The following is a 15,720-nucleotide window of genomic DNA, read 5'->3' as shown; positions in this document are numbered from 1 at the left end:
ATTCCCTATTATTTTCATTCTTAAACTTCATGAAAAAAATATTATCTAGTTTTGGAATAATTCCTAGACTTGACTATGTAAAATTTCTCATTTTTATTTTAATCAAGATTAATTTGGTGTCATTAACAACAACAACCAAAAAAACTGAAAATAAGATACTTATAGTGATCGGTGAGATTTAGAAATTAAAGTCTAAGATGTGGCAAATAAACTTGTAAGTGAGGCTTATATTCTTGTATAGTGCAAATACAAAGGGAAAATCAGTTTAAAAATGAGTATCTTTTTATGTAAGTGCTAATATGTTTTTCAAATACCACAACTGTGGATGTCCATCTGCAACCAAAATTGTCCTTTGTTTTTGAAATCAACAGAAGATTGAGCTTAATTTTTGCCTTTGTGATTAAAATTGGCTACACCCTAGGTGATGCCCGTAGAAAAGACAATAACCTCTCTCTGCCCTTCTTTCTTCACTTCTCTCTCCTCCCTCCCACATGATCACAACTCTGAAAGGTGTCTATTTCTGAGAACTCAGTTTCCGGAAAGACTCAGTTTCCTAGTTGGAGTCAAGATCATTGAGCTTCCACCAGTTTCCACCTGTTAAGTGTAGACATCATCTTCCTTCTGCCTCCCCACTTCCTCCCATGCTAAATACATTTGGTTGTGTATTTTTAATGTTAACACTGAGACCTAACACTACTACTGGTATTCTTTGTCTGATATGCCCTCATTTTACATTGAAATCTCAACCAGGGCTCAAGACCTATCTATATCAAATGCCACTTCTACAAATTTGTGTTTGCTGTTTTAGACCAATTAAAATAAAACACTGCTACTTGTTTGCCTCCATGACACTTTATTGAGAGATATCACACAGGAAGAAGCATGATGTATGAAGATCTACAAGAGGCTGACCCATAGGGAAGAGTGGATGCTTCCCCAGTAGTCGTCCTTGACATTTTGTTAGACATGAGCATTGCCATGAAGGAGCAGTAGTTTAAATTGTCAGCCTTGGTGCAGACTCGTACTAACTAAATCCACCGGGTCTAACAATTTATCAAATCAGAATGTCAAGTCATTAACTGCTTATGTGACTAAGGCGCATGTCTTTGGGCCAGGATGGCCTCCTCTTAAAGGTAAACTAGCAAAATCGGTAAAACAATTTATTATAAAAACACTTCTTAGTCAACACAGACTCAAACAAGAATTTTAATCATATGATTTGACTGTTCGAAGATAACAGATTAAGAAAGGCTGATGCATTCATCTCCATAATAGGAAAATAGTCCAGTCAACTGAACTGAGTCCAAGTCACAGCACAATCACTTCTGGTTGGATGAGACTGTGCTTGATGGTCAATGGTTGTCAAGTCTCCTTTTTGTATCCTTTCACAGCTAGAATTATAACTGACTTTATTTGAATTAATTTGAAAGCTTAATTCAGTATTACTTGTAAAATCACCAGAGGCTAATAACAGGTTGTACTATTATAGCATTAATATATTCGACCTGTGATTTAGTTGAAGGTGTAGTTTCTTATTCCTTTCCTACTAAGACTGTAAACTTCTTTAAATCAAGAACCATGTCTTGGTCAGCTCTCTATACTTATATGTACCTAAGAGGAAATACATAAAAGTTAATGGATTCCAAGCTGCAAATATACTCACTGGGTAACATAAGGAATGTTAGTCAGTCTTCTTAAGCTTATTGGTCCTCTGGTCAATGGGTATACTAGTGTCTATCTCCTTGGACTGTTGTGAGGATAACTGCACAACAGCACATTTTAAATGCTTATCACTGTGTCTAGAACATAATAATTAAAGTTTTGAGTGAACATCTTGTCTATTCATCTATAGATTTTCTATGAAATACATACAGGTGGAGAAAATCAAGGAAAATAGCAGTTGTATTTTGGTTTGTATTTCCCATGTATGTTTCTAAAACTTCAAAGGGCATGGTCCTTAAGATAATTTGTTTGATTTGACCCAAATTAAGTAGCTAGGGAATAAAATGGAAATATAAAGGGGGAAAACAGCACTTAAGTCCATGGCAATGTTATAAAATAGTGATGGGAAGCTTTAATGGTTTCTCCACTAAAAAATGAATCATCTTGGCAAACCCAGAGACAGGTAGTTTACTAAAGCCTTATTTAGTGAGACAGAAACACCTAAGAAAAGAAGTCATGCTGTCGTATCTGAATCTGGGCTCCTAGTCAATACATTTCTTACAAGGCAAAAAAGTGAATTTGACAGTGAGACTGTTGAGCAGACTGCCCAATAGGAAACCATTTTCCAGACAAAAAACGGTTTGTAAGTTCAATGAAACATAAAAACCATAAAGTCATATCTTCCACTGCTTTTTATTCCTAGAGATCACAACTTGCCACCTCCACTCAGTGCCAAAGAGCATTAAAAAATAAATGGAAAATCTATGAAGAAAAGAACAAGAATCTCTTTTAGATCAAAAGTCAGCACTCCAATTTATTTACAGTCAGACCTGGTTAGTCAGAATTACTTCCATCCCTCCATCATTATTCAGATCAAAACCCTTTTAGATTTACAGGTCCATGGAAGATGCATTCAGCAAGACTGACTTACTAATTAAATCCCACGGATATCTAGGTCTGTGAATGAGCTAGGGATGGATTACTCAATTGTGATTAAATTTTCTACTTGGTTAAGTATTTTCATAGTATAATCGACATATTAAGGCCTAGAATGGAGAGACTGAATGAATCAGAAGAATGTGACTGCATTCGCTGACAAGAACTTGGAAGCTGGCAAGTGAAAAAGAGAGATTTTGCTGCCAAACATTGTTAACCACAACCATAACTGCGTGACTGTTTATTATAACTACTGCCCACTGATCCTTATACTAGTCCTCCTCCTTTCCTACTGAGGGAGATGGTCCAATGACTCTCACAGGTGGCTCTTCCATTCATTACTTCTCATGTGTAGATGGCGCAGCAGTGATCTGTTTGCTGTAGCAAATAAACAAGAGGTGCACCAGCCCAAACTGCTCCCAGTCACCCTTGTGGGAAGGGCATTCACACTGGGAGGCAGAGAATCAAGCAGGAGCAAAGAGGACTTAAAAACTAAAACCAAAACCCAAAAGCCTACATCACTGTCCGTGAAGAATGATACCTTTCTCTTCTGCTAATTCTTAGGAACTTCAGTAGTCACCAGGACAACCTGGAACATTGTCAACTACTAAACAATCAGTAGGTCTCAGATAATCTTTTAGAGAGTATGACCCTTTCCCTTTGCTCATTTACCACCCTGCCCAGCCATCATACACATAATTTTTAACATAATTCCCTCGAATAGAAATATTTATTATCTAAGAGGAACTTTTCAGTAAAATAGACCTTCCCTGGCACTATTCTATAGTGCCATTTTTGAAGAAAGTTCTTATTTTATATCACTATTGTTTTTTTCCTGAATATGCTTATATCGTCCAATTCCTCAGAAATAATGACTTTCCAGAAAGATGCTTATTTGCCGGTAAGGACAACTATCAGGGGACACTAAAATTTCTTTAATATACATGATTTTAGTGGCTCAAGCCTAACCTGAGAACTCAGCTGCATTTTATAGCATTGCTGTATCAAGTGGGGCTTTATTCCTCTTGTTTTTTTTAATCTTTTTCTTCCTGAAATGCCATTCAGTTCTAACAACCATTGTACACAAAAATCCTGAAAAGCTAAAGAGCATATGGAGACACTCTTCCTTCTCACTGTCCTTACAGCATTCTCGATACAATATAACTGTTAAGCTTCGTGGACTCCCTGGCTGAAAGGACAGACGTCATTAGAAGTTATGTCCATCACCGACAAACTTCAACATAATCTGTTAAATGTTAAGAAGAGCATTTTGCAGAGCTGCTAAGGCTAGCCACATCTCACCTTCCCCATCCAAATCTGCAAACTGCCCTCCAGCAGATGATGCTATTATTCCAAACAAACAAAACAAGTTTTACTCATGCTTAGAAAGGTTTCTATATATCTAGCACCTGAGCAGTCAAACTAGAGCTCTAATTATAGTATTCAACTGTCTGCATTTCATTAAATAACATATGTATTAAAATCTACTGAGATCCTTCTGGTAGATTTCTCTTCCTTCTAGAAGTGATTTGAAATGTAAAAATATATAGAATAAAAATAATTCATGCTTTGTACAAAAGAATAAGAGGCTTGTCTAGCCAATATATAGTCTGAATTATTTAATTGCAGATAACATAACAGGAAACATAGCAAGACAGGGTTCTTGGATTCAGAATCCATTCAGAAGGGTTCAGGGTGTCTTCAGGATCACATACATACCTGTGGCACAGGATCCCTCAGACACCACAAGTATCTCACTCTGCTGTTTGCACGCAGCCTGCCGCAGGTAACACTCATTCTGGTAGCTCTCCCCATTGGAGCCGCATACAGGCACATAGTCACTGTTGCACTGGGGAGCACACAGAGGTAAGCCTATGGTTAGTACAGGAGTCTTCATGCTCCTGACATCTTGGGCAGAAATCATCATTTACAGAAAAAAGCACTTGTCTTCATATTTAGTGATCCCCATTGTCCCACTGTATCCATTAAGTCTTTGACCTTGCAAGGGCATCATTCAAAGATATACAAAAGCAATGTCAAGTAAGCCAATGTGGTCATTTGATTCAGATAGGGGGAAAAACAGCTTTGAAATTGATCAGGCAATTCTAACAAAGTGATAGGACAAGTAATAATAAAAAGATATAACAACAAATGTATCAATATTGTTTAATTTTTTTTCCTGATAGCCCATCTGGTGTGGTGGGAAAAATCAGAACATCCTGCAACATTTAAGCTATTCAAAATTAGGTAATGTCTATCTGTGGAGCAGAAGTATATAGCTGAAATGCCACAGAGTTACTCCTTAATATGTATTTTCCCTGTTGAATCTGAATCTTTACAAATTTATAAATATATGTATAAGACGTTGGGATTACTAATTAATTTTTTGTATATCTTTAGACCATTGGATCCTGATGCAGATACAGCGTAGAAAGAAACAAGAGACTATGAAATACAGGAAAAAAGTCAACAACTACTGAACTATATGTAAACTTGATTGACTATTCAAAAGTATGACTATTAATATATATTTCATAAAGAGAAAAGTTCATTTTGAAAACAACCTCATTACAAAATGTACACATTTTACAATGGAAATTAGGCAACCTACAGGGTATACTCATCATAATATAATCACACTCTAAGGCTTTAGAGATACTTGGCTGTGTTCTATACCTGCTAATTAAAGCAGTGATGTGATTATCTCACGATTACTATGAGTGATGTGCTACATTGTTTAATTATAACAAATGTAATGATCAAGATGATTATTTATAAATACTCTCATGCCAGAGAAACAAAGTAAAGCACATATCACACATACACATGCATGTGAAAACACTTTTCTGTTTTCTACTTCTTATTAAAATATTTGGATTTTTGATGTGCTACAAATTTATAACAGATGTAAAATAAACCAATGATTTACTGAGATGGCTAGGGCTTTAATATATATGATAATAAACCTAAAATTCTAACATAAGTTAAATCTAGCTCAAGGATTTATGCAAAAATAGGAGCAAATTCTCAATATGGTTAAAATCTGATGACAAAAACCTGAGATTTATTTTCTTACTCTGCATTCTCTTAGAGTATTTGCACTTTCTTCTTCCCAATCAACCATTTAGCTCTTGCTCTTTGCCGTTATGTAATAACGGCTTAACATTGTAACCATTTTTTTAATGGTATAAGACAACGTTCCCTGAAATGAAAGTTTTATGAGTCTTACTTTGCATCTATTATTGAAAAACATAAATATAATTTTTTACTAATAGTGATATATTGTTCTCCCAATAGTAAATTCAAATTGTATGACACTCAGATTACAATCACTATAATTGCTAACAAGGTGATATAGATACTAACTCATATCTATCTAGAAATTATTTAAATATGATCAAAATGATTTAAATATTTTAAATATGAAATATTTTAAATATGATATATTTTAAAAATCTTCTTTATTACTACAATTTCTAATGTAGACATTCTGGAAGATTCTATATAATAATTCCTTTCCACAGTGACAGCTCCCAGACTCAGTCAATCTACATTATTATATTCTAAAAACTATTTTGATAGGAACTTTCCACTCATAAGGATCTTTAATTTATTAGGCAATTCAAACTCTCTTCTAACCAGGTGATACCTGTGTAAGGGCTGCGTTCCACAAGCTTTCCAAAATATTTATCTGAAAATTGACCTACATAAAACTGAACATCTTTATCATTACTGAAAAAAAAAAGGCAATAGAAAAATGTCAGTAAAGAGTTGAATTTTCCAACAAGCAGTACTGAAGGGATATCCAATAAATGGGGGTGGTGCTCATGTCAGAACCATGGCCAGGAGGCAGGTAGATGGATAAATGCTTGATAAATGTGCTATCTTCAGGACCAGGGACAGGGGAATGTAGGGAGGATTTATGAGGACCCACTAACGCTACAATAGTATCCGAGAATATGGAAGAGAGACCAGAAAGAAGTGAACAGCTGGTAATGTATTATAGTCAGTAGACTTACTAATCCTTTCAGTAGGCAGAAGAGAGTCATAATTAGTGTGAATGGCTGGGCTAGTTAACATCTCATGCTTGGGTGCTAGCATTCTTGTCCTGGGTTACCTTTAAATCTCCATCTCCAACCCTGGTTACAGTCAATACTTTGTGTGTAGATTATTGGGTCCACACCACATTTTCTCCTCTCTAATCCCTAGAATTTCCCTCTCTATTCTTCTCATCTACTTCTGCAGATTACTCAGATGTAGTCAGTAGATGGGGAGTGAGGGGTGGGAAGTATTTATGATCTCTGTCAAGTGCTAGTACACAATGCTGATATGCATCTTAAAATATCAAATAAACTGATAAAGTGCTCATATGCCACTTCTGAGGGATGCAGTAAGCCAAATGTGAACAGTGCTAAAAACAGAGCTGCCAAGTTCCATGCACAAGCCAAAAGGGAGATTTGTACAGAGTTGAAAAGAGCTTAACTGTAGATTATCAGCACGATGTTTTTGGCCCTTAGTACCATGACTTGCACTCATTAAAATGAATAACACACAGAGGAAGCATACTCTAAATCATTAAGGCTCAAGACTGGCAGTCTGGTCCTAGATTCTCCCATTCCTCTCACCGCTTCGGTGTAAGACCTTGGATATATCCCTCAACAATGAGATATCTAACATGCTTATAGCTTAGTTTCCCCATTTAAAATGGTTAACTGGGGCATTTGGGAGGATTAACAGAGCCATGTTTTAAAATGGTTTGGAATACTCACTTATAAAAAGAAATAGAAATTATTTGCCTTTCATGATATGTATTTCAACTAGCAGAGTTACCATCTAACATTGACACTAAAGCATGCATGTCTAAAATTAGGAAAACAGAATAACCCTAAGTATAAAAGTAAGCTAACTACTATGTTAAAATATGCCAAGTTATTGGAAATAATTTTTTAGTGCTAATCGTGATACTGCTCAGTTTCAGATGGAGGGACAGATTCAGATGTTCAGTGACATGCTAAAGTCCACATAGTTGGCTGGTAAGAGAAAAATCAAGACTTGGGCCCAGATGGTTAAGCTCATAAATGTATGTGTTGTCCAAACTTCCTCTCCAGGGAAAAGCGACTCTGTTTTTATTCAGATGTTTTAAAAATCTAAAGTTTATTTTCCAAATATGTGTTTTTCAGTGAATGATTTTGTTCCAAAATGCCCACATTGCTTAAGAAAGCAGCAACGTGTCAATGAGTGGATTCAATGACTTGATGCTCTAAGATATATGGAATTCATTTTGTTACAAATGAACCAAAAATTTATGGGAGAAGTTTTTCATGTGATTTATTGCTTGTTTGGTTAGTAAAGATTTCTTTTCACTGAGATTTCAGCGTCTAGAAGTGATGCATAACTTGTATTTTATATATTGTCGGCACCTTCCATGGAATCTGGCATGGAGAAGGCTCTCCACAGATGTTAAGTGAATTCTGTTATATTCCCAGTTGTCAAAGGCTTCGGAATAATGGCTTAGGATATGGCATGTTTCTCTTCCAAAAAAGAAAAAAGATAAAAATCCTGCATATGTCCCAATCTTTTGATCATTCCAGAGGTAACTTTTACTTCTCTGTGACTATATTTCTCCATATGGAAAATTTTTATGATTTGAAAAGAGTGGGCAGGACTGTGACTGTGGCAACAGTGACTCTGCATGACTTCTGAGACTAGGTCATTAAAGGATACAGCTTCTACCTGGCGCTCTCTCTCTCTCTCTCTGGATGCTTGCCCTTAGAATCCAGCCACTGTGCTATGAGGAAGACCAAGCCAGTTCAAACAGAGAGACCCACATGGAGAAGGACCCAGGTCCCCAGCTGATAGTCCAATACACTGGGGAGAGCCCCGAGAGAAGTACACACCAAGCCTTTTGAGTTCCCTCCGCCGCTCAGCTAATGCCAATGGGAGCAGGGATGAGCTGTCTCCATAAAGCGCTGTCCAACTTCAAATTCATGAGTTAAATAAATGTTCATTGTTTTGAGCCACTAAGTTCTGGGCAATTTGTTATGCAGTCCTAGTAACTGGAACAACTGCAGATCTAAAGCATGGCTTATTAAATTAAAATATTTCACATTCAAATTGAATGATACCTGAAAAACATAAGTCATCATCATATTTTGAAACTATAAAGTGATAACTGATCATTACATATTCATTGACATGATGAGTTCTATCTATGAATAGCTGCACATAGGTCTTATTTTCTTCTTTCTTCTTTCCTCTTTCCATCCATCCATCCCTTCATCCATCGACTGTCTCTAAATTTTCATCCCCATAACTGATTTATCATAATGGGCAGCATACCATTTTGTATGCAGATAGGAAGGTAGAATGCATGAGGTTGCAGGCCATTTCTGGAACTCGTATCATCACCCAAGAATTAGCTGTACTACTTTTGATGTAAGAGTTGTCTACAAGAAGTTGGTGCTTTTGTTATTGTGACTCATATTTTTATTTGCATGAATAATGTCCTAGAAAAAAATGAGATTTGATGTCAAAGGACCTAGGTTCTTGATTTGGGATCATCAATTAACAGTAAGTTATTTACATTTATGGGTTTTTATTTTCCTCATCTGTAAAAGGAGGAGAAAATAATTATTTCACACAGTTGTGAAAAATAAATGAGATGATGTGTTTGAAGGGTAGATGTTTATTTTAAATCATCTAAGAGAGGTGAAGATAAATACTTGTTCACCTCAGTGCTCCAATAATAATTCACGTTAAAAAACATAGATTATACACACATACACCCATTTCTCTTTGAAATTTATCTCTCTGCCAAAAAGACCATGGTTGCATCCCATTTTGAATATAAAAATTGGGGTTTGTATCTGAAAGCAGAAGAAACAGAGAGTAGATGACCTCAGCTAGTTTAGAATAGTATATAGGAAAACAGATTTTCAGGACATCTCCCTTTTCATCAGATACTGGGCAAAGAAAATCTCAAATTCATTGGAAAGTACTGAGTCAAGATACTCCTAGCGTAAAAATATCTTATCTCTTAATTCTTTCCACAACTTGTACATTTTCTTTGAACTTGAAGTTAATTCAGCCACTCAATATTCCCGGTATGGGTAAACTCTAAAATTTTCCACTAGGGAAATGCTTATTTTCTTCTGACAGACTGACAACTATTGCAAAGCACAGACTAATAGCAACAGTAATCTAGTAGTAAATTTCAAATGCTACAGGCAATAGGAAGCGGAAATTTACATTTTAGTTTCTTACTCAAATTTGCATTCATTGCCCTCCCCTAATCTATTCCATTCAACAATTATTTAAATTAATGACAAACATAACTGGCTGACCAATGTATGAAAAAAATAAATATCTCTGTTGATAAAAGATTTACCAAAACCCTTTGTGGAACCTGAAAACTGAACACAATTTCTTTAATAAGAAACATACATTTCCTTTCAGTAACATGCATTCATTTAGAGTTTTATGAACTCTTCTTTTTTTTTCTCTGTTGGTAAAATCTTGTTATGATTATGGCTTTCCATCTGTGGAACATTCTCCTTGGTTCATTTTATACTGTTTATGAGTTCACTTCTTATGTCTACCTGTGGTTATTGAAAAGAAGACAAATTTGGGGGAATTACAAACTGAAAGGGGAAAAACATCCACAAAATCCTGGGGCTTTTTAATTAATGACTTATCTAACTGTACTTTCCCTTTAGTTAGTGTTTGGGGGAAGTATGACTTAGAGAGTTTTTATGCTCCGTCTCTCTCGAGTAGCTCCTTGAAAGAACATAATTACATTGTTCAGTGTGGCTGGAGACCTTAGAAGGTGGTGTTGCACGCATATTAAATACGTATTAATGTTCCCAACACTAGACTATGGTCTAAGAAAGACTGAAGCATGGGCACAGCAATGTTTACCCACTAGGTGGTGGCACACTTGACAAATACCAGTTGTTTATTGCTTTTCTTAGAAAGAAAAAAATGATGTCCCAGAAGTTTTTAGCTTATCTATAAGCTATTCAAACTATATTTAAATGTGAATTCCCTTCTCTCTCTCACTGGGAGGTTGAATTCAATCTGAAATATTTAAATTTCACCAACAATTCTAAATATTACATACAGTTGGCCCTCCAAATCTGCGGGTTCCACATCCACAGATTCAACCAACTTTGAATAGAAAATATTCTAGGAAAATGATTCCAGAGAGTTCCAAAAAGCAAAATTTGAATTTGCCACTTACCAGCAACTATTTATATGGCATTTGCATTGTATTTACAACTGATTACATAGCATTTACATTGTATTATAAGTAATCTAGAGATGACAAAGTGTACAGGAGGATGTGCATACATCTTATACAAATTTTACATAATCTTATATAAGGGACTTGAGAATCTACGGATTTGAGTATTCATGGTGATCCTGAAACCAGTTCCCATGGATGCTGAGAGACAGCTGTACCGTAACAAAGTTTAGACCTGTATTTGAGTTCTAATGTTTTATTTCCTTAAAAACTTTTTTTTTTTTTTTTAGTTTTGCTTATAGACTTGGAAAAGTTTTCCCTGATCTCAGGAATATAGTTTCATTTATGCAAATATTTCCTGGTTGACCCTTACATTATATTTCATGTATATTTTAAAAAGTAATTCAATAACACTCAGAGGTGAATATAAGATATCAGTGCAGCATCTCTAATATTTGAATTACATAAATATATTGAGAGAAAAAAGGTTTATAATTTACATGGTAGAAAGCATTTGTTAGATGATGACTATAATAATGACATTGAGAGTTCCACCTTTAATAAATACTAATAATTTACTCTTGATGATACCACTGTTGCAATCTTTCTTTTAATTTTTATTTATTTTTTTAACATGAGGCAAAACACGTCTTTCTCATGTTTATAAAATGACTTGTGGCTATTTGCACTGTTTCAGATTCCTGAGAGAGTCAGTTGTAAGTGAATGTGGTATCCACGAAAAGTTGACATATATTAATAAATGTCATGATTTCCGAACTAGCACGGTAGTTTTGAAGTCTCATTCATAAAGAGTTCATTTAAAAACTTAACCAGATTACCAGGATAATAAAACCCAAGACCATTAAAACAGAGCAATATGATCAAAAGATCAGAGCACCGATAGAAATAACCAAAGTAGAAATCCACACTCCTTATCTACCAGTGATTTTGACTATTACCCCCAGTAGCTGACTTGTAAAATGCACATTAGAAGGGGCACAGAAACATAATTTTCCTTTGGCACACCAAAAAGAACAACCTGAAGCATTCTACCTCCAGCGGCATTTATAACTGTGGCACCTACACTTCTCCAAAAAGCGATTTTGACATCGGTTGGCTCTGTTGCCAGCTTTCCTCTTAGCTTGCACAGCTATAAGTTGCCAAGTGATGGGCTGTAAAGGAAGATCTTTGCTTTGTAGTCTCATTAATGAATTGGAAGATGCAAATAGAACTCTTACCTTGAACTGACAGACGCAAGTCACAGTGTCTCCAATTCTTAAACATTCCCCATCAAATTTACAGGTGTTGGTGTCACAGAGGAAGAGATCATTTTCTCTGTCATCATAGCCTCAAATTTAAAGAGAACACTCCAGTCATTTAAAAATTTTGAAGAATTGAACAACAACAACAAAAAAGAAATATCTTGAAGCTTTAAAAGAATTGCCCTAAATTTTAATTCCGACAACCACCGCTGTACTGCAAGGTCATTCTTTACTGATAACCTAAAAAAAGTCTAATTAAGTGATTAATATTTGTTTCTTTTTTTCACATTTCTTTTTTAGTCAACTGTCTTTTAATGCTCTTTTTTGATGATGCTGTTTTATTTTAGCTTGGGTTAATACTGGCAGTGGTGAATGAGGATTTAACACTGGTTTCTTAGCTTACTTATTTTTTCTCATTAAGTAGACTATAGTTTATGGCCCCCAAACTCTACATTTTAGAAAAGGGCTGATGATGGTCTCTGAATGCCATTTTCCCATTGCTCCATCTTTACTCATTCTTTCGCTTTAAGGCCTGGAATAACCCCATATTTGGAATTTTTCCAGACAAAGAGGAAACAAACCCCCAATAATAAAGATAAACAGGCACAGTGTTTTCTCTGATGGTCTGTCTGGCTCAAATGAAGATTGATCACCTCCAAGTTAACAGAGGTGGAGGGGGGTGAGTGCCAGGTTCTTGACAATCTGCCTGGAAAGCCAGTTTATTTTCTTTAGTTTTTGCAGATCCCTGTAAGATATCTGGCACCAATAAATTTCTTGATTGCCAACCCCAACTTCATATTTAAGTTAGTTATTTCCTAAAACAGTACCATAGTTAGGGATGAAACAAACTAGTCATGTTGGGCTACAAAGCTATCAACATTTCAAACAATTGATTTTGCAGATTGCTTAATATTACTATGATAAAGCACCTAAAAAGTGATTAGGCACCTGCAAAGTGGAACTTAGTTTTTCTAAAATAACATATATGCAGACAGGAGACACAAATAAGTTAAAGAAAACATGTTGAGTTTCATAAAAATCCCGAATTTAGAAACTGCCAAAAACAGAACAAAGGCGATATATTGACCCCAGTCTAATAGGGTTGCAACTCTCAACTTGTCTTCAAAAAGCACAAACTACAATGATACATAATAATTTTCCTTGTGAAATTTACTTCACTAACTACCCAGGACTACATATTCTTTCATCCTGTAAGTTACAGTTGGTCATTTCCTCTTCTCCAAAGTTACATACACTTCTGCTCACATACATCCCTGAAAGCCACTTTATTCGGAGCTAGATTCAACTTCAGCAGAATCGTATACACAGAGAATGAATAATTACATACACATTTGCCAAAACTAGAACAGACCAGACCTAGGAGACATACTCAGGCATGTTAATGGAGTTTAAAATGCCAATGAAATCATACCACAATCCCTCCCGGTACATTATACTACGGGCTATCACACTGAAATACGAAGCTAGCTCGGACGAGTGCAGCAACTTCCATCCTTGGGCCCTATTTAATTAGGAGGCTTCAGTAGAGCAAAGCCTGCCAAGCTCTCTCGTTCAGACTCTGAAGGGATCCGAGCAAGCAAGAAGCGCCTGACGCACTCCAAGGAAGCCTGCCCAGAAATGGAGGAGTCAGCGCCCAGTGGGGTCGGTTCCACCCTCTGCCCGCCTACGCGTGAGCCTGCCGGGCCTTGCTCTTGCCCACCCCGGCCTGGGAGAGCGCCGCATGATTCTTTTCTCAACTTCCTTCCACCATCTAGGAGGCAAGAGAAAGGCATCTCAGGGATGCAAAAACGACGTCTTTTCAGCCAAGTAGAGGAAGGGGTGTGTGTGTGTGTGTGTGTGTGTGTGTGTGTGTGTGTGTGAGAGAGAGAGAGAGAGAGAGAGAGAGAGAGAGAGAGAGAGAGAGAGAGAGAGAGAGAGAGAGAGAGAGAGAGGGAGAGAGAGAGAGAGAGAGAGAGAGAGAGAGAGAAACTGTATCTGTTGAAACCGAAGCTCCTTTAGAATCTGTTTAACCTGGTCTTTAGTGCCAGACCAGTGCAACCTCTGTGGCACTGTTGCCAGGAATCAGTGTTTCTCCTGCAGTCACCAACTGATTTATTGCTTTCTTACTGGTTCTTTCTCATAAAGTTATTTCTCGCTCGTTTTAGCTAGACTTTTTTCTTTAAAGATAGAAAGGGTTCTGTTTTTGTTTCCCTAAGGACTGATGCTCTTTTCGGTGGATCCACAAAACCATCCCATGTAATATTTCTTAAAATCTTCACAGCTGCAATTTAAGAGCAAGGATGCAAAGGTTCCTACACTTGCACTTTCTGTCCTCCCTAGAGCCCCCGTCCCCCTTCCAGAGCGGCCTGAAACAGTTCTCTGTTGTCCTCTGGTGGGTGGGGGTTTGGTGGTCTCAGGGGTTTGGGGCCGTTGGAGGCAAGGGGCTGGGGAGACGCACTAGGAAAGGTTGATTTGTACTGGAAACGCGTGTTTCCCCTGCGGGGTTAAGGGGTCCAGGGTTGGGGTTCTGGACTTACCAGAGCAGTTCCAGCCGGTGGGCGTTTGGCAGTCACTTAAGGAGGTAGGGAAAGCTGCAAGCTTCACCGGGCGGGCTACGATAAGTAGCATCACCGGCAGCAGCAGCAGCCAGCAAAAGCCCTCGCAAAGTGTCCAGCTGCTGCACTGCCGCGGGGACTCCCACAGCACCATGACTAGTTCGCGCAACTCTGCAGCAGCAAACGGCTTCCGAAGAACACAAGATCTCGGGGGCCAGACAGCGGGCTACTGAGCATCCCGCGGACGGTGGCAGCAGAAGCGGCGGCGGTGGTCGTGGCACCTGACGAGGAAGCAGCAGCCAAACCCGCGCATGATCTCCGGAGTTTCAGCAACATCCAGTGACCCGACTCAGCCTCGGGAGCGAGAGGGTCTTCCTCTGAGAAGCCGCGCGGAAGACGCGGGAAGCTGCTGCCATAAGCAGAGGGCTCTGGCAAGCTAGGGCAGCAAGAGGAGACCGGACTCCGGAGGGCAGAGGACAGGAGCCCAAGGAGGCTGGATGGAGGGAGAGTCAAAGCGCCCCGCAGCCCAGCAGCCGCCTCTCGCGCTCTGCCGCCCGCATCCCTCTGGCGTTTGGGAAGCAGCAGGTCCTTAGCCCGCCCGGGATCACGTGGGAAGAAGCAGCCGAGCGCTGATTGGCGGAGCGGGATGCAGGTCCCGAGAGGGAGGGGTCGGCGAGGAGGTGCAAGGAGGAGACGACGGCGGATGCCACAGATGGGCTCGCTCACCAGGCACTGGCCCGAGTGGGGCTAGGCCGAGATGGCTCAAGTGAGAAGCGCGAGCCTCAGGACGGACGACTCCCAGACCTTTAAACACCACCTGCCCTTTCACTTTCCGCCCCAGGACGCCCCCTACCCAGAGCAGGTCCTATCTAGCGCCCCTCTTTGGTGCGTGACCCCCGGCTGCGACCGCCAGCCGCGGAGGGGTGGCGTCTCTCGGAGCTGGAGCTGGTGAGGGCGGAGGTGGCCGAGGAGCGGTCGCAGCAGGGCGGAGAGGGGAGAGCGGGCACGGAGGAGAGGGCGTCCTGCTGGTGCCCTGCGCTCCAGCGTGCGGGAGCGCGCCGCC

At 38.7% G+C, this 15,720-nt stretch overlaps 1 protein-coding gene across 1 annotated transcript in view; it reads right to left on the bottom strand.

Moving 5' to 3' along the window:
- The window catches only part of TMEFF2 (transmembrane protein with EGF like and two follistatin like domains 2), a 223,007-nt gene extending 208,196 nt beyond the window's left edge, over nt 1–14,811 (bottom strand). Inside the window, exons 1-3 of the mRNA XM_010979726.3 lie at nt 14,640–14,811; nt 12,079–12,188; nt 4,318–4,447 (exon numbers count right to left, since the gene is read on the bottom strand). Of these exons, the coding sequence (XP_010978028.1) occupies nt 4,318–4,447; nt 12,079–12,188; nt 14,640–14,811 (412 nt within the window). The remainder of the gene's footprint in view (nt 1–4,317; nt 4,448–12,078; nt 12,189–14,639) is intronic.
- Nucleotides 14,812–15,720: the final 909 nt, after the last annotated feature.

This window comes from Camelus dromedarius, chromosome 4 (assembly GCF_036321535.1).
Source record: "Camelus dromedarius isolate mCamDro1 chromosome 4, mCamDro1.pat, whole genome shotgun sequence".
NCBI lineage: Eukaryota > Metazoa > Chordata > Mammalia > Artiodactyla > Camelidae > Camelus > Camelus dromedarius.
The sequence above is the reverse complement of the archived record's forward strand: the minus strand, read 5'-3'. Positions and strand labels throughout refer to the sequence as shown.